The sequence below is a fragment of the Sylvia atricapilla genome, chromosome 11 (assembly GCF_009819655.1).
Source record: "Sylvia atricapilla isolate bSylAtr1 chromosome 11, bSylAtr1.pri, whole genome shotgun sequence".
Lineage (NCBI taxonomy): Eukaryota > Metazoa > Chordata > Aves > Passeriformes > Sylviidae > Sylvia > Sylvia atricapilla.
In genome coordinates this window covers 14,860,382-14,878,677 of record NC_089150.1, presented here as the reverse complement: position 1 = coordinate 14,878,677, position 18,296 = coordinate 14,860,382, and the positions used below count along the sequence as shown (strand labels likewise).

At 48.2% G+C, this 18,296-nt stretch overlaps 2 protein-coding genes across 2 annotated transcripts in view; one reads left to right on the top strand and one right to left on the bottom strand.

The window, feature by feature from the left end:
• The window catches only part of DNAH1 (dynein axonemal heavy chain 1), a 67,063-nt gene that overhangs the window by 37,050 nt on the left and 11,717 nt on the right, over positions 1-18,296 (top strand). Inside the window, exons 39-54 of the mRNA XM_066327093.1 lie at positions 473-631; positions 909-1,010; positions 2,166-2,306; positions 2,780-2,940; positions 3,617-3,774; positions 3,908-4,081; positions 4,455-4,493; positions 5,576-5,754; positions 6,554-6,784; positions 8,154-8,350; positions 8,735-8,870; positions 10,043-10,251; positions 11,030-11,201; positions 11,555-11,746; positions 12,286-12,396; positions 13,446-13,631. Of these exons, the coding sequence (XP_066183190.1) occupies positions 473-631; positions 909-1,010; positions 2,166-2,306; positions 2,780-2,940; positions 3,617-3,774; positions 3,908-4,081; positions 4,455-4,493; positions 5,576-5,754; positions 6,554-6,784; positions 8,154-8,350; positions 8,735-8,870; positions 10,043-10,251; positions 11,030-11,201; positions 11,555-11,746; positions 12,286-12,396; positions 13,446-13,631 (2,547 nt within the window). The remainder of the gene's footprint in view (positions 1-472; positions 632-908; positions 1,011-2,165; positions 2,307-2,779; positions 2,941-3,616; positions 3,775-3,907; positions 4,082-4,454; positions 4,494-5,575; positions 5,755-6,553; positions 6,785-8,153; positions 8,351-8,734; positions 8,871-10,042; positions 10,252-11,029; positions 11,202-11,554; positions 11,747-12,285; positions 12,397-13,445; positions 13,632-18,296) is intronic.
• LOC136366184 (HAUS augmin-like complex subunit 3) lies at positions 14,150-17,867 on the bottom strand. Its single transcript, XM_066327083.1, has 4 exons — positions 16,656-17,867; positions 16,061-16,497; positions 15,205-15,421; positions 14,150-14,788 (listed from the first exon to the last, which is right to left on the bottom strand). The coding sequence occupies exons 1-4, from the start codon at positions 17,865-17,867 to the stop codon at positions 14,537-14,539; spliced, it is 2,118 nt and encodes a 705-aa protein (XP_066183180.1). The 3' UTR covers positions 14,150-14,536.

Sequence of the window (18,296 nt, the reverse complement as noted above, 5' to 3'; positions counted from 1 at the left end):
GCAGAGCACAGGTAAACCTGAAAGGATTATGCTCTGCCCACTGAAGGAACACAAGATAAGCTCCATGCCTACCAGGCTGGAGGGCAGAGGTTCACTTTTATTTATAGCAGAGGAAATTGGAGAATGAGTGGAAAGCAGAGATCAGAGCTGAGCAGTGATGCACCTCAGATTGCAGGTCCTTTGAGAATTAGTATTGAAGAAGGCTGAACAATTTTCAAATTAAAAACTTACGACTAAATTCTTCTCCCATCTCCTGTTGAGTGACATTAGTTTAGCAAAAGGAGTCTCTCAAGTACACCAATGAAAGAACAAATTTTTATCCACAGAATATATTAGCAAGACCTGTGAAAATCTGGCTAGAAAAAACTACGTAGAAGCTGAATAGAATTATGAGCAAATTAAGAAGAGTCTGGGGGTTTTTGTGCCTTGATTACACCTGAGAACTTTTCTTCTGCTTATCTCTGGTTCTAAGGGATTTAAGACGATCCCCCGGGAGAAGGTTGCTCGTATGGGAGAGCTGATTGAACCTTGGTTTATATTTGCCTTGATCTGGAGTGTGGGTGCTACTGGAGATTCCCCAGGTCGTGAGGCCTTTAGCTCATGGCTCAGGAAGAAGATGGCAAAGGAAAGGGTGAGTAAAGGAAAAGCAGATCTTCTCTCATAATAGAGGAATTAGTAGTGAGAAACAGCAATCAGAGCTGAATGCCTGGAGGCTTTGGATCGACTGCCTGTTGGCATATGGTATGCCACTCTCTCAAAGAGACCCCTGGAGCTGGAAATTCTGGGAGAGACCTGGGCCCCCTGGCCTGGGTAGCATCCCATTAGTAAAGTCTTACTTGAAGTTGTGCATGTCCTCTTGTGAATTCAGCTGAGTGGCAGTCAGATTCACCACAGCTTTATTCTCACAGGTCAAGTTACTTTTCCCAGAAGAAGGACTGGTTTATGACTATAAACTGAATGATGCTGGGCTTAGCAGTACTGAAGATATGGATGAGGATGCCCCTGGAGAGGTAAAATATTTAATTTTTAATTCCAAGCTGAGTAATTTAGGAGGAGAGACCAGGAAGCAACATAGTCCAACAGGATTTGGTAGGATTTTCTCATCAAGGACAAAGAAGAAAGGCCTATAGGAAGGAAACAAAAATGTTTAAATCAAAATTAAGCTTTTCATTGAATCAAGAAGGCAATATCTTGCCTTCAAAGTTGTGAACCAGATCTTTCAAAGCTGAGTCAAGAGATGGTCAGTTGAGACCTGAGTTTCTCTGTCAGTGCTCAGAAAAGTGAGAGGTGGCACAGGTGTGGCTGCTGGAGCACAGGGGAAAGCTCAGATGGATAGAGCTGTGTTAGAAAGCAGAGTGAACAACAGCAGAATAGCTGTGTGCAGCAGTCTGGAGTAACAGCAAGACAGATAGAATATTCTATCTTTTGCACAAGAGACAGCAGTGTAGGGCATGTCAGGGTCATCTTGATTGACAGTTACCAGACTCTGGGCTAAAAGGAATTTAAAAGGGAGGGAAAATGCTTCCCCTTCCTGAAATGAAACAAAGAACCCTGGATAAGTGTCAGATTCTTAACAGAAGGTGCCAGTGTGGTCTCTGTGGGAAGGCCTCGTGGAGTGGTCAAGAATGTAGATTTTCTCCTGTATTCTCCAGTACAGCCCTGGCAGAAGCTCTATCTCATTTGTATAGTGGCCTCTGGGAGGCTCATCTGCAGCTTCAATCTAGCACAAGAGATCTGTATCTTGTACAAGTAGAAAAAAAACCTCATGTGCCTCTGAGTGCAATGTGGGTGATGGCATGAAACAGGAAGGCAGGAGCCCCCTTTGGCCCTCTGCCATGGGCAGAATTCCTGTTCTTGCAGATATCACAAGTGCTCCATCCCACTTTGATCCCAATTTTCAGAAAGGAGGGCAGGTGTGTTGCTGCTGGGGCAATGACCCTTAATACTCAGGCTCTGTCCCTCCCAAAAGTAACAAGTCAAACACTCCCAGTGCTTCCATACATAAAGGTAAAGGTGGTAAGACTCAACAGAGGGGCTGGAAACCTGAATTTCTCATCTGAATCCGAGCTATTACACAGGGAGCAGTGACATGCAAAACAGCAGAAATAGTTTTCCTTTTCCTAGAAGGGATAGATGTCCCCTCTAAGCAGACTCCAATCTTTCAGGTGCACTGGGAGGTGTGGCTGGATGCTACAGCAAAGTTCACCATGGTTCCAGACACCAACTTCTGTGACATTATTGTGCCCACGATGAACACAGTCCGAATGGCCTATCTGCTGGAGCTGTTGCTCACCAACTATAAGCCAGTACGTGCCCAGTCTTGTCTGTGAATTTTTGATTCAGCCTCTTCCTCTCCCAGTGCAGTCAGAACTTAACAGTTACCTATACTGTGAGATTATTTCCCACTTCCATGGATTTGTATTTCTCTGCTCCAAATCTATGCTTAAGCGTTAAGAGTTATCCATTCAGTCCCCAGGCACCATGCCAGCATCCCAAAAGAATATCTGAGTTGTTCAATCAAAATGCAGCAATTGCTAGATAGCCCATCACCATCCCACTTTACCTGTTTCCTACAGTTCCATTTCATACTTCTCTGGTTGGATTCTGTCCCCACCAAGAGTTTTTGGTGTTGGGCAGCTGACCTTATTGAAGAAGCAAGCCCTACAGTCCTCTCCCAACCTTCAAATGCCTAGAAGAGCTTTTCCTCCAGCATATGTCAGAGTGCTGGAAAAGAGGCTGCTTGCCTATGATTGTGCTGCTTTGCTGATTGTGCTTCTAGGTTCTTTGCATTGGTCCCACTGGCACAGGGAAGACTCTCACTATTGCAGACAAGCTTTTGAAGAACTTGCCTAACAAATACATCACCCATTTCCTGATGTTTTCAGCACGCACCTCTGCTAACCAAACCCAGGATCTCATCGACAGCAAACTGGATAAGAGGCAAGATTCCTTTCTGTGTGTGCAAAGGCAGTATCCCTGAGCTCGGTGTTGCTATCAGCTTGGCTATTTAGTTTCGTCCCAAGACCTGAGCATGTAGAGCTGTAGATAACATGTAGGACACACAGCACATCTGAGTGGGGACTGTGAGAGTCAATAATAGCTTGTTATAATGGCAAGAAAGTGAGAAAGATTAGTGAGGGTCAGTAAAAGTTGCTCCAATTCTAGTTATTCCAGAAATACTACATTTCACAGCACAGGTGTTTGCAAACCCTGGTGTGGGATCTTTACAGAAAGTGATGAAGGGAGAAAATGTGGCTGCCCACCCACAATCCCTCTCCCCAGAGTAAACAGCTTCCATTTCACTTCCCTAGTCAGCCACTGGTTTGAAGTTTCCAGCAGATTCATGCTTTGCTTTTATTTGCACCCATTTACTCCCTGGCATTGCGCATAAGTAGACAGAATTTCACTTGGAGAGAAGCCAGTGCCTCAAACATTGCTCCAGAGCTTTTCCATGCAAAGGCCCTTACAAAGGAGTCTATCAAGTATAAAAATAGCTGAACCTGTTGACTCAGGAAGCATCCAGAAGGAAAAAAAAAACCATGCTTTTGGATCAAGTTAGAAGTACCTTTTCAATAGGAGTTGTCCTGTGTCCTGACACGGGTTTCTGTGCTTGCAGGAGGAAGGGAGTGTTTGGGCCTCCAGTTGGTCGGTACTTCATATTTTTTATCGATGACCTGAACATGCCCATGCTGGAGCAGTATGGAGCCCAGCCACCCATCGAGCTGCTGCGGCAGTGGATGGACCACCACGGCTGGTACGACCGGAAACAGATCGGTACGACACTGGTCCTGTGCCCAGAGCTCTGGGGAAAAGCCGGCCTGTTAGACAGCTGTACCTGCCATGGGCATTTGTAGGCAGGGTTTTTAGCTACAACTCAGCACTCATTCCTGATTTTGCACTCTCAAAGGTGCTTTTAAGAAGCTGGTAGATATTAATTTTGTCTGTGCCATGGGACCTCCTGGAGGGGGAAGGAATCCTGTCACTCCGCGCCTCACTCGCCATTTCAACTACCTCTCTTTCACCGAGATGGACGACAGCAGCAAGAAGAAAATCTTCTCCACCATCCTTGGCAGCTGGATGGGTAAGTCCTGCAGAAAACTGCCACCTTCTCCTCATGTTGAAAGTCAGCTTGATGACAATGGAGTTTGGAAGGGGACCAATTATACTGATGATCTAAACAAAGTGTTGAAAGCTGAAACTTGCAGTAGGCACTCAAAGATGCTTCAGGGAAAGTGTTTTATGAGGCTTAGCAAACAGAGAGCTCATACACTATTTAGTCTCAGGGCCAAATTCTGCTGGTGCAAATCAGCAAACTTTAGCTTTTGGCTTTCACAGTTGCAATATGTTGTCCTATAGCCTGGGCCTTTCGAAGAGGATTTTATTTGTGATGGGTGATGCAGATATTCTTAACCTCAGCAGGTAAAGCTGGAACTAATTTTTCTGTCTTTTTCTAGATGGACTCCTAGGAGAAAAAAGTTACAGAAATCCAGTGCGTAAGTAAGAGCAGAAAGATGAGAGAAACTGTGAACAGAACAAGTTGGTGAACACAGCATGGCACAGCTTACCTGTGCTTTCAACAGACAGACACTTGCCCAGACAACAGCTTTCTGTGGAAGCAGAGCCTTCTGTTACTCTCCATCTGCTGCAGCCTGTAGACAGCTGACCAGGGTGGATCTGAGCATGGTGCTACAGCCACCATGAAAAAAGGGTTCATTTGGAATGAAATGAGTCCTCTTATACTTGACGGGGTGGTGATTTAGGATCATCTTTGTAAATATGCCCTCATCTGCAAATCTGCCAGTAAAAAGGAATGAGAATAGTCAGCTATGGGAGAAGCAAAGCAGTGCTTTCTGAATGCTTGCAATATTCAGAATCACCACTACCTGACTGTGATCTCAGGGGCACACTGAAGCATCTAGCTGTGATTTAGAAAAAAGTTAAAGAATTTTTGAAATAATGCAAAAAAGTGCAAAATGCTGGGGTGTCATAGGGCTCTACTTCTCCAGAAGTGTTTGTAATAAACTTCATTGGGAGAAAAAAAAATTATGCTGTTAAACTGGCAGCTGTGTTTAAATCTTGCCAGATTATTGCATAAGAAATTATTCCTCAGTGGCTTTGCATTTGCTGAGCATAATGAATTGGAAGGGGTTTAGCTAAGAGGGCACTCACAACTTCTAGCTTAAAAGTAGCTGAGATTTTACTGCGGGAGTGCAAGGAGGGAGAAGGAAAACCTGTCTGGAGTATTTTAGGTCAGCATCATTTACCTGTCTCACAGTGCCTCCTCTGTTGCTGGGGAGCACGAAGTCTTCACACCACAGAATCACTGTAAAGCATTCTTGCACCCGAAATCTGGTTCACATTAGTTGATAAATCCACTGGCAGCTGTCCACTGCAGTGAGCAGGTGCTTGGTCAAGTCCCTTAGTGTCTCTGCAAAAAAAGGCAGAAAAAAGTGTGTTCCTGTCCAAGTCCTAGCCAGCACCTCTGCCACTCAGTGCGACCTTCCTGCACTGCAAGCACCCTCTCAGCCCAGAGTTACCATCTTGACATCCTCTCCAACTACTTGTGTCTCGGCAGCGGGAGCAGATGCAGTGAAAGACTTGAACGAGCCCTTAGTTGATGCCACAATCTCTGTGTATACGACCATCACATCCCAGCTGCTGCCCACACCAGCAAAGTCACATTATACCTTCAACCTGAGAGACCTCTCAAAGGTGTTCCAGGGCATGCTCATGGCTGAGCCTGGCAAAGTCGAGGTGAGTCCTCCTGTCAGCACAGCCCTGCCACCCAGGGCAAGACCAGAAATGTTCTACTTGAGGCCTCATCCACAGGCCTGCAAACAGGCTTCAATTTCCCATTGAAGATGCATTTTGATATTGCTCAATAGTGTGGTTTGGCTATTGCCTGGTACCAGTAGCAGGCAGATGCCCCCTTCATCACAGTCCTTCCTTGGCATGGAAGCAGGTGAGTGGCCACAGGGAGTCAGTAGGGCACAGCCCACCCATTCAGGGCTGGATGGAGCCATGGGGCACCAGACAGGGACCAAGCAGGGGCAGAGGTGTTGTCCTATTAACTGCTTTTGCACCTTCAGCTCTCCTGAGAACCTTGCTCTGACTCCAGCCTGGCCAGTAGAGATTGAATTATCACAGGAAGTACTTAGGACCCCTAAGTACTATAGGTTCTGTGCTATCAGCCAAATAAAGTGATCTTTCCAAAACCACACAAGAAAACTGTAAAATTTAAATCAAACTGGAAAAAGATAAGAACGAAGAACATAAAATTTAAGTCTCTCAAAGAAAGCCCGACATATGGACAAATAGAGGGAGATAAACTGATGCTGTAATGAGCTCTCTGCAAAGCAGCTGTTTTGACAAGAGTTGTTTTTGAGAGAAGGGAAACCAGCTTCCTCCGCCCAGTTCTTTCTCCGCTCCAGTTGCCTTGTAACAGGAGTGGAGTTGGCCACATGCTGGGCAGGAACCAGCTTTCCTGACAGCAATGCTCATAACACTTCTCTGCTTCTCTCACGGGGGCTGTTTTCCTGGGATTTCCTACCAGAACAAAGAGCAGCTGCTGAGACTGTGGTACCACGAGAGCTGCCGGGTCTTCTGTGATCGCTTGGTCAGTGAGGAGGACCGGACCTGGTTTGACAGCCTAATGACAACGAAGATGGAGGAGTTTGGCACCACTTTTGAGCAGGTCATTCCCTCCCAGCCAGTTCTGTTTGGAGACTTCATGGAGCCAGGTGCCAATGTCAAAGTATACCAAGCAATTGACAGCCAGGATAAGGTAAGGACCCTGGGAATCACGTTGTGAACCACGTTCACATCTTCCAGTCTTCTGCAAACAAAGGAAAACAGTAGTAGTAGAAATAGTGGTGCTTTAATTAGAGGTGTCTGAAACTACAAACTGTCCCAGGGGTCTCCTGTGAAATCTACCACATATATGAGTAGTGGCTGTTTTTGTTGTGATGGGCAGTTGAGGTGGAACAAGCTGTCTCTGCATTGCAATCCTGGAGGCAGCCTGCTATGCCAAATCTCCTAAATGAGCCACACTTGGGACTGAAAAGTGAAATTTGCTGGAAAGAAATGGCACATTACCCCCAAACAATACTACTTTTGCCATTAAAGACTTCACAATTGACCTTTACGAGTAATTAATGTTACTGCCAGTCTCCCTGTTGGAGAAGATACTGGGAGTACTTGGGTAGTGGTAATTAAGCAAAGGCAATGAGTGGTGTGTTTTGCACTCATTATCAGAAAGAGATGATTATTCTGTTGTCTCTCCCTTTGTGATAGCAGTGTGACAAGGGCTGGTAATTAACTGAGCTTTCCAATCCCTTTTGCAAAGTAGGTAGGCCTGTCCCCCACCAAAGTGAGCACAGCTGAGACAGCCAGACATAGAGGCAGCTGCACACTCCCCACTGAAGCACACAGGACTTTGGCATCTAGGCAGGGATCTCAGTGCTGTAAGAATTCCAGCTGGTGTTGCTTTCCCAGCTTCACAGTGAGATTGCTGAGGGGGTAGGATCAAATCCCAGATGTCTTCATGCTTCATCTCCTTCTCTGGACTGAGGGTACTCTTGAAGAGAGCCTTGGGAAGGGCAAGAGAAACTGCTCCTGCAGTGATTCCATGTAATTACTGGCCTGGGAGAGCAGTGTGCTCCTCTATCCATCTACAGCCAATGTTGTTTTCTTCCCCAGCACCTGTGGCTTTCCAGCCAGAATCCTAACCACAGGATTCAGCAGCAGGAGTGGTCAGTTATAGTGCAAGGAAACTAACCCAGAGGGAGGCCCTGGAGCAGTATGGATCAGGCAGCCATAAGCTGCTTTTTTTTTTTTTTTTTTTTTTTTTTAACCTTTTATTTTGAAGTACACCCTGCTGTTTGTCGAGGCAAACAGCACAGTTGGGAACAGCAGACTGTAGTCACTTGGCTGAGTTAGTTTAAGGTCACCACTGAGCAGCTGCTGCCACCACCACTAACTAAATTCAGCCCATGCAATGGCAGTTCCTTGTAGGAGCCTGGAGGAGAGCTGCTCCCAGACTCTGTTAAGCACCAGGCTCTACCCTCCCCTACTCCTGGCTATGCCAGCAGACAATAAACCCTCCCTACAATTGCTTTTATCTGGTAGCCACAACTGAGTGTTTCTACCCACAGTTGAAGCTTGTGATTGATGACTACCTGGAGGAGTACAATCAAAGCAACACCCCAGAACTGAAGCTTGTGCTTTTCATGGATGCAATACAGCACATCTGCCGAATCAGCCGGATTCTGCGGCAGGCTCCAGGGAACGCTCTGCTCCTGGGCGTTGGGGGAAGTGGGAGACAGTCTCTCACCAGACTGGCATCTCACATGTAAGTAATGAGCTCCCACCTATGCATGTAATGAGGAGCAGTTCCATTGGGGCTGCCTTCAGAGAATCTCTTTTTCTGCCCTTCCCACTGCAACTTATGTGCTTTTCAGGCTACTGACTGCTCAAACGAGTCAAGAGCTAGGACTCAGTTAACATGCACCTCCGCACTGGGTTTCTAGCTAGCTCAGGTGTCTCTGCTTTCTGTAAAACACGCTCCTGGGTTGGTGGCTGTCCTTGGTGCACAAGAACAAGCGTGTGCTTGGGACTTACTATAGGAAAACAACATGCTTGAATCCTTTCACCCTGGGTCCACAAGACATACTGGGAATTGATAGAAGAGAATGTTTTAATTTGATGTAACTCCACAGGCTTCTTTTTCCTTTAGGGCAGAAAATGAATGTTTCCAGATTGAACTGTCCAAAAATTATGGCATGACTGAATGGCGAGATGATGTGAGGAAGGTCATGATGAAGGCAGGCCTTCAAAGTCTACCCAAGACCTTCCTATTTGTAGACACACAGGTACAGGAGTATTAGCACGGTGGATTCCTTCTCAAAAGGAGTCAGAAACACATCTCTAAGCTCAATAAATTCCCCTATAGTGGATTAAGGAACTTGACACAAACCAGGCACAGCTTGTATTTCTTCAGTAGCCTATATTCATCGTCTTATAAAAGAGCCCCAGGGAAACTAGAGGTGATGCATTTATTGCTAGAGGATCTGTAGAGCTGTGAGTGGGTGGATTCTTCTCTCGCACAAGGAAGCTTCCTTCAGCTCCATCCAAGTGTTTGGTGGGTACACAGATTTTAGTTGTCTGAAACTAAGCACTATTGGCCGCTGATATTAGAAGTCCTAAGTAAATTGATTCTTTTCCTTTTCAAAAAGAGAGTAGATTTAGGACCTTATGCCTGCTGGTTCCACAGGATAATGCTGGCTATAACTGTAAACTGTAACTTGCTAATGAGTAGGCAAATTTCCACTTCTGGAATCACAGTTATGTTCCCCATAGGCTTTTTTACTGCCTTCATTATCATAGGAACCATTCCCTTGTGGCAGAGCCCTAAGCAGCAAGATGAGCATCAGTCAAATGCTACTTGTTCTTGCAGCTTTTTCCCTGCAGTGAGAAGCATATGTGGGAGCAAAGGGGCCCAGGAGGGTGCATTTTAGTCAAGGAGATGGATGCTGTGTATTTCTGATGTAGCAAAGGTGGAGAGGTGAGTGTAGCGCTGGAGGGAGATCATCCCACAGACTGTGACACATCCCTACAATTACTCTGTCTCCCACATTGATATGCTTTATTTTAATAATGAATGTTCTGTGCTGGAGGAATGAAGACATGGAGCAACCAGGTGTCTGGGGTCTGACTGCAGAGGCAGGGAGCAAGAGCCTGAGCTCAGTATGTCTGTAAGGAGATGGGGAATGGGCAGAAGGATGTTTGTTCTCAAACACACCCTCCCACCCCCAAAATGGCTGAAATACAGCTTTTTAATTGGAAGTGCTGGACAAGAATCAGGGTGTGCCTTTCTGGAGCCAAATGATCACAAAAATTGTTTCTTATAACTGAGGCTGAGGGCTGTATTTATGCAGAAATTATCTCCATGGCATGTGAGACATAAGTGTCTTCTGACTTAAGAAACTGCTTTTTTTTTTTTTTTTTTTTTTTTTTTTTTTTTTTTTTTCCCCCATCTACTTAGATTAAAAGTGAATCCTTCCTCGAAGATATCAACAACTTGCTCAACTCTGGTGACATTCCCAACATTTACAATCCTGAGGACCAAGATGTGATCCTGACAGCTATGAAGCCTATTGTCCGAGACCTGGGGCAGCAGCCCACCAAGGCCAATTTGATGGCTGCATTCACAGCACGGGTTCGCAGCAACATCCATATGGTCCTGTGCATGAGGTACTTCAGGCCTACAACTCCATGCTTTTAATACTAATTATTCCCTCCTTATCCTTTGCCTTTCATCACTGTGTAATGGGGTCTTTATTTCCAAGCCCCAGACTTTGGAGAAGGCAGAAGAATAGGAGTATGGTTTGCATAACATCTTCCCCTAGGACTAGATACATTTTTTTTTTTTTTAACACTTTGCTGGTCTCAAGATGAAGTTTGAATTTTTCAAGAGTATGACTGTGTGATTCAGATGAAACATGAGCTACTTCCTCCTCTCTGCACCACTGAACCATTTGTTACAAACATATCTTGCTTTAATTTGGGGCTCAATTGCACCATGTTTACTCATGAATCCACTGCATACTCCAGCTGGCTCCCTTGCAGGAGGGATAGTAGAAGGAAAAGGTTGTTCTCAGTGCAAGAGCAAGTAGAAAACTCAGGGCCATGATTATGGTTTGGTGATGTGATCTCTGCTTGAAATAAACTTCAGAGCACATTTATTTCTTATCTTTTAAGTGTTGGCCCTAGAGAGGAACCCATAAAACATCACCTTACTACCATTTTAATAATTCCAGAATATCCCAAGGAAAGGAATGAGCTCAGACATGCATCTTTGGGCATGCAGCTCACTGCCTGAACTTTCATTCCCCTTTTCCCTCCTTCCCTGGGTGTATTCTTGTCCCTCTTGCTCTGCAAGCCTTCAGGATGGTTCTGCAGGAGGAAAGATGTTTTGTCCTTGTATTTAGAGCCAGGTGTAACACATCTTCTCTGCACGCCTTGCCCTCAGCCCGATCGGAGAAGTGTTCCGCGCACGCCTGAGGCAGTTCCCATCTCTTGTGAACTGCTGTACCATTGACTGGTTCAATGAGTGGCCTGCTGAAGCCCTGCAGAGCGTCGCCTCCTCCTTCCTGAGTGAGCTCCCACTTCTTGGTAGCCGTACTGACGATCTGGATGGGATGGTACGTGCCACACTTGAGAATACTCTGCTCCCCTATGGTCAGCGTGCTGTATCTCTGGATACACCAAGACAACGGATGCAGGACACACCTTCAGAAGTGCCCTGCCCTGTAGCAGAAATGTTCCATGGTAGGATCATTCAAAGGCAGAGCTGCAGAGCTTTTGTATGCCTTGAAACAGGCTTGGCCATTTGTCACCCCCTGTGGCACTGAAGCCCTCCCACACATGTAAGCTCTGCTGTGACTGCTTAGTTTGGTTCTTCACAAGCACCTTTTTCTTTCTCTGGGCATCGCATAGATTTGCCTTTCATATGTTCAGTACCAAATAGGATTGTTTCCTTCCTTTCTCCTTGTAGATTCAAGTATGTGTAGCAATCCACCAGAGTGTGGCAAAGAAGTGCCAGTTGTTCCTAGCAGAACTGGGCAGACACAATTATATCACTCCCAAAAGCTACCTGGAGTTCCTCAGCATTTTCAGTTCCCTCATTGGAAAGAAGCAACAGGAACTGAAGACAGCCAAGAACAGGATGCAAAGTGGCTTAGACAAGGTTTGTCCCTTATACCCAGGAAATGGGGCCACCTCTTAACACACTCTGAGCAGTGTATTCATAGCTGCAGAGATGCAGTGAGATGTCCTACACATGTCCTGTGTAACAGGAAAAAACTCAGACTAAAGCAAGTGAGAACTTTGCTTTCTGCAAGGGCCAGTCTTTCTGAAGGTCTGAGTCTGTAACAGCCCCAAAAGAATAACGATCCCCAGTCTTTGGGGACCCCAAACCTCTGTGTAGCTCAGCTCTCAGGGTGTTCCTTACTAACACTGTAATTGAAAGCCCTCAAACAGAAACATTGTCCTGCTGCCTCATTGCCATGGGCTTGAGAAGTAATGGCTAACCTGCAGGCAGTGTTAGGCACTACTGTTTATAAACACACCACAGCGTCAGATTGTTGCTTAAGCAGGAACCAGGGCAAGACCTGTGCTTTGCACAGCCTAACGCTTGGCCGGGAGCACCCTCCAGAGCAGCACAGCCCTTTCCTAGGACTTTCCATGGCTGCTGCCCCTGCTCTTAACTCTGCTTTGCTCCCCTAGCTCCTGCGAACAGCAGAGGACGTAGCGAAGATGCAGGAGGAGCTGGAGAACTCCCGCCCTCTCCTGGCACAGGCAGCCAAGGACACCGAGGCAACCATAGAACAGATAAAGGTACCGCTGCTGGGGAGCCCCGCAATTTGTAACTTGGACTGCTCAGACTGGATTGGACACAGGCTGGAGGGGCCTGGCAGGGATTGTGCAAAATCCTGCTTGATCAGAGGTTAAAACGCCTCAGATTGGCATGGCAGATATTTGTGCAGAGCTGCACTGACACCAAAAACTGCCTCCTGCTGGGGTCCTGCTCTGCTGCTGGTAAGCACCAGTTGTTGCAGAAGTGATGGCTCCCGTGCCCCTGTCTGAAACCACCACCCAGGGGTCAGTCAGCCAAGCTCCCAGGCCCTTTCAAGCACAGCTGAGCGACACTAACACAATCCTCAGGTGGCCTGAGCAGCTCTAAGCCAGATTCATTGAACAGGATCATTCTTCCACATCCCATCCCAGAGAGTTGATCCAGCTGCAGCCTGCACCCCCAAACCTCAGGGATCATCACACAGTCACTCGTGCCACTTCAGAAGAGGGAACTGCTCTGTGTTGACTGTCACTGTTCCTCCCTGCCTATCTCCTACTGTGGGATGGCCACACTGGGACAGAGTGAACAGGGACACTAACATAACACAGCTCTGCATGGAGAGGGGAAAGAGTCTGCAATCATCTAAATTCCCACATAGCCGATAAGGGTTTGGATATAGTCTACATTTCCTTTGTGCCTCCTGGTAGTGTTTTAACCCTTGGGGTATGCAGAAATGACAGTTTTAGAAACAAAACCCATAGCATATCTTCCTATTCCTCCATCTCCATACAAATTTGCAACCATTTCCATCCTCTACTTGTGCCAGTAGAAAAATGGGTAGAGCAGCTAATTCCTGCAAAACTAACATCATTCCAGCATGGCCAGAGCTGGGGCTTGTGGACGGTTTATACAGGCTGACAAAAACCTTCTCCCAGGATGGTGCAGGAAGGGCATCCACTGCAGCAGTTAGGTCTCTGAGATCTGCTGGAAGAAGACACACAACCTGCCAGGACAGCTGTGATCCTTTCCTAGCAGTGCCAAGCCAAGCTCTGCCTCCAGCATGCTTCTGAAGCTGTCTCTGGTGTTGCAGGTGGACACAGCTGTGGCTGAAGAGACAAGAATTTCCGTGCAGGCTGAGGAGGCAAAGGCCAATGAGAAAGCTCAGACAGCTCAAGCCATTGCAGATGATGCTCAGAAGGACTTGGATGAAGCCCTCCCAGCCCTGGATGCTGCTCTTGCCAGCCTGAAGAACCTCAACAGAAATGATGTTACAGAGGTAACTGTGTCAAGGGAGAGGGAGGCAGAGCTGGTTCTGGTCAACAACGATTTCCTTTCAACAGGCTTGCAACATTCCCAGCCTTTCCTCCATTCATCCTCCTCTCCCAGGCTCACTCTGGGCAGCTGCCTCTGCAGCTTCTCACCTTCACTCCTTCAGGTGCAAATTGAAAGGCAGAAAGGCAGTAAGTGGCCCCTGGGTGTTTCCAGCCTGTCCTGGAGAGGCTGTGGAAGAGGGCTCACATGTGCCTGTCCATGGAGGTAGGCAGCAGGTACCACCAAGCAACCCCAACTACTGACTGTGAGGCACAGGGACAGAGCTGGCAGCACCCTGAACCTGCAAGCTCTTGGAAAAGGATCCATCACAGGCAAAGAAAAGGCAGCAGGCTGAATTTAAGGAATACTGATTTGAAATAGTCTAGTGAGAAAAAGGGCGATTCTGAGCCTGCAAGCATCACAGTCCATAGCCAAGACAGCACACTCAATAAGTATGGATATCACCACTCAGGGACAGCCTCATTGCTCTGAGTTGTGAGTAACACACCTTTTTATTTTCCCAAAAACAGACAAAATCCCTTTCCTCAGAAAGTGGGGAAAGGCACAGTGTTGGTCCACTTGCCCCCAGCACCCATCCCCTTGTAGAGCTGGCACAAGAAGTGTCTCGTCTATCCAAGGCTTCCAATGCCACAAGATGCATCAATTTCTTACACATCATCTAAACCAGCACCAAGAAACCCAGACACTCCGAAGCTCCTAGTTTCTTTTAAATCCAGCTGCCAGGTCATAACCCAAGTAACCTGTACCCAGAGCAGAGACCGCCAGAGTTCTCTACCAGTCCAGAATTAAGGACTCAGCCCAACCAAAAGAGGACACCACTACTGTGGCAGGAGCAAGGATCCCTTTGACCTACTCCTTTCCATAGGGCAGCTCCCTTGGGGGTCCCTTGGAGGAAGCTGATGCCTGCTTCTCCAGCTCCTCCACCATCTCTCTCAGCCGATCCTCATTGCAGTAAAAATACACATAGAGGTTGCGCTCTGCCTGCAGGATGGGGTTCTCCACAGACCTGCGCTTGATCTCCAAGTCACTCAGAAGGTGTGTCAGCTTTTGGTAGAGGCCATTCTGCATGATGGTTAATTGGCGCATCAGCTCAGAGATCTCCTAAGGGACACAGCCCAAACTCGTGTGAACATGGGGAAATAAGGGGATTTTCCTTATACCTATGGAACAGCTCAGCCCCCCAGAAACAAACTACCCACCCAGCTCTGGCCTCCAAACCCTCCCAGTCCAAGGAGCAGAGGTGGCTTACTGGGACACCTTGGCTAAGGCACCCCAATCTCTACACTGAACAGCACACGTGAGACACAGTTAGAATCACCTTTGTCCCATAGCCAGCTGCTGCTTCACTGGATGGCTTTTGGGAGAAGGCAAGGATAGGCCAACCTCCCCTCCCTCTGTGGCTGAGAGGCAGGGAATTGTCCCCCCCTGCACCCAGGGAGGATGGCAGGAGACTCTCTGTGCTCCCTTGCTGCTGCCCAGCAAGGCCCAGGGGTGGAGGAGGAGGAGGGCTTCCTTACCGGCAAGGACACCTGCAGCTGGTTGGAGCTGTCATACAGCTGGTGATAGAGCTCCTCTATGGAGGACTCCAGGGCAGAAACATGGGGCATAGGAGCTTCCAGCTGGGCTTCCAGTGCCCTCTTGTCCTGAACCAGCTGGGAGCACTTGGCTGCCATGGCCTCGTAGCTGCGGAAGGGCTGCTTCTCCTGATCTTCCCCCATCAGCATGTCCCAGAGCCTGTGAGAGGGGACAGCCAGCCAGAGCTGTGAATATAGCACCAGTACTGAGAAAGAACACGGCTCTGAGGTTGTTGTGCACTGTAAGACTAAGATGTGAGCTGATGTATGTCAGCAATGAGAAGACAGCCACTCCCGGTGGGCATCTTGTGTCAAGGAGCTCTAGGAAGAGCACTGTAAAGGAGCAGGCTAGCTCAAGAGCCATGTATGATTTCTTTTTGGCAGATACCAGCACCAGCTACTCCAAAACTGTGTGGGGAAGACTAAGAAAACCCAGTCAATGCAAGACACCTAGTCAGAGAAAAGCCTTGCTCTAAGCAACTTGTGGCCCAGCTCTCCTCCATGGCTGAAGACTTGCCTCTACACTCTCTACCTTAACATTCTAGAAAAAACTTCTGTCCTCTGTACTCATTCCATTCTCCAATGGAGTACTTTGCTTTATCAGTTCAAGCCAGCCAGAAAGAAGCAGATCTGAGGGACTTCACACCACTGTGGAGTCACAGTGGCTGTGCACTGGCAGAAGAGCACTGCTAGTGTGTCTGGTAGCTTGGGTCTGCTGCCTGTCTTGGCCATTCCTATGCCACTGTCCCCACAGCTAGTTTGTTCTTCAAGCTCAGAACCCACCCCACCAGGCCCTTACCGTAGAGCAGTGAGGTCTTTGGGGTCTATCCATTTGTGTGGATGACCCTTCTGGGAGGGCCTGGCAGCTCCAAAGTAGTTCTGCTGCTTCTGCGGCCTGGTCTGGGATTCCCTGGTGATGGTTTCAATCTTCTCCAGCCAAGCAGCCTTCTGTTCCAGCTCCTTTTTCTCCCATTCCAGCTGGAGCTCCAGCAGATCCAGGCGGCTGTGCTGGCTCAAACGCCACGCAGCCACCTCCTCCTGCCTCCTGGCAGTGTTCTGGAGGTGGGCAACTTCCAGGCTGAAGTGCTTGTGCAGGATGGGCAGGCAAAAGTGGCGGGCCTCTGCCTTGAGCAGGGGCGGCAGCTGGTGTGTCAGAATCTGTGTGATGTTGAAACACAGGGCATGAAGCTGCCTCTGGAGCACAGGAGCCTGGCTCTGGAACTCAGCCTCGACAGCCTGTGTGCAGGGGGACACAAACAGCCTGGTGACACTGCGCTGCCTGGCTCCGCCACCCCCTCCCAACTTGTCACCTGTGCTCCAGTCGTCAGCAGGAGGGACTGTCTGTGCCACAGGCAGACCCTGCCACATAGGATGGTGGAGGAATGGGACCTTACCTGGTTATCCTCAAGAGCTTCCAGAGTCCTCTGGGCCCACTCCAGTGCAGCACGGGTGCCTTCCACTTTTGCTGCTGTGACTATAACCTCCCTCCGGGCACAGATATATGCTGTCTCTATTTGGCCCAGCTCTTTCCAGAAGCTGTCTTGGTCCTCCAGCAGCTCATCTTCATCAGTCCCAAGATTTTTTGGCATTGATGTTTTCCTGGTGTCCCATCTCTCTGTGACTCCCTGGCTGCCATCTCTCTCCTCACTCTCCATGCTTAATACATCTCTCTCATTCCCTCCCTCCACTAGGAGCTCTGCCTTTGAGTCTTGGACCAATATTCCCCAGTTTGTTGGTGCTACCCCCCACAGTGTCCTTGTGCATTCTTGATAAGAAGCTCCTCTTCTTTCTTCTGGTATTTCACAGTATGACTCCATTTGTGTCTCAGCCTTCAGCCCTTCCTTCAGGCTGCTCTCTCTCTGTGCACTCGCTTCCCAAACATCTGGAGCCTGGACACTCTCTGGTAGGACCTGCTGGATGAAGCTGTCAAATGTATCAGTAGCTTGTTGTTCTTGCTCCAGGTAAGGAGCAAGATCTATCTGGCACAGCAGTGTTGGCAGCTTGCCCATCCCCATGTTCCCATGACACTCTGACACCTGCTTTGCAGTCTCGCTGACCTGCCTCAACTCAGCTGTAGTTTTGAAGATCTTTGCTTTCAGGTCCATTTGAGCCGTCCTCAACTTCTGCTTCACCACTTTCTCCTCCTTCTCCAAATACTTCTGTTCCTGCTGCAGCTTGTTTATCCAAGCCAACAGCTTCTTGTACCTCCAGAGCTGGCGGTCACGATAGTGCTTCAGCTCCTGAAGCTCCTGCTGCAGGGCCACTTGAGAAGGTCCTTCATCCACTATCGAGCTCGGGAGCTGTGGCACCTGGCAGCACATCTGCAGGGCCTCCTCCAGGGCACTGCCTTCCAAGATGGGTTTGCCTGCAGCCAGCAGGGCCTCATAGGCCTCCACCTCAGCTGGGCTCAGCACGTTCTCCTCACCCATTGTGCTACAGAACCACTCGAGAAATTGCTTTGTCTCAGGGCAGTCAAAGAGCCACTCAAAGTCCTTCTCACAGAAGGTGTCTGCATGGGGGTAGATCAGCCTCAGCGTTGCCATAAAGTCCGCTGCTCTGCTGACAGTGTCCTGTGGGAAGGCCCGGGAATATCTCCGTCTGAACATGGCAAGGATGGTCAGCACTAGAAGGGAAAAAGCAGGAGTTATCCTCAGAGGTCCTGATGCCCACAGTCATCTCAAGGGTGCTGCAGCAGCCCTCCTAGGTGCCTGCTTGTGGGGAAACTCAAGCAGTCCCTCCACAAGTGTTGAAGACCAGCTCATTACTGTGGTGGGGTACAAGACAAATAAAGAGCCCATGGAACAAGGGAGAAAGCCTGCCTGTGCTTCATTTCCATGCAGCCTTCTCCCTATGGCCACACAGATTCAGCTCCTTTGCCAAGGTATATTCTGCACATAGGGACACATCAATTAGAGTAGCAAGCAGGCTTTTTCAGCCTGTGTTTAGTTTGCTCCATGCCCTTTCTGATAACCAGTTTTCCCTTCAAATGCCTCTGTCCTTCCTGCCTGTGTATTGCATCCTCTGTGTCCTACCTC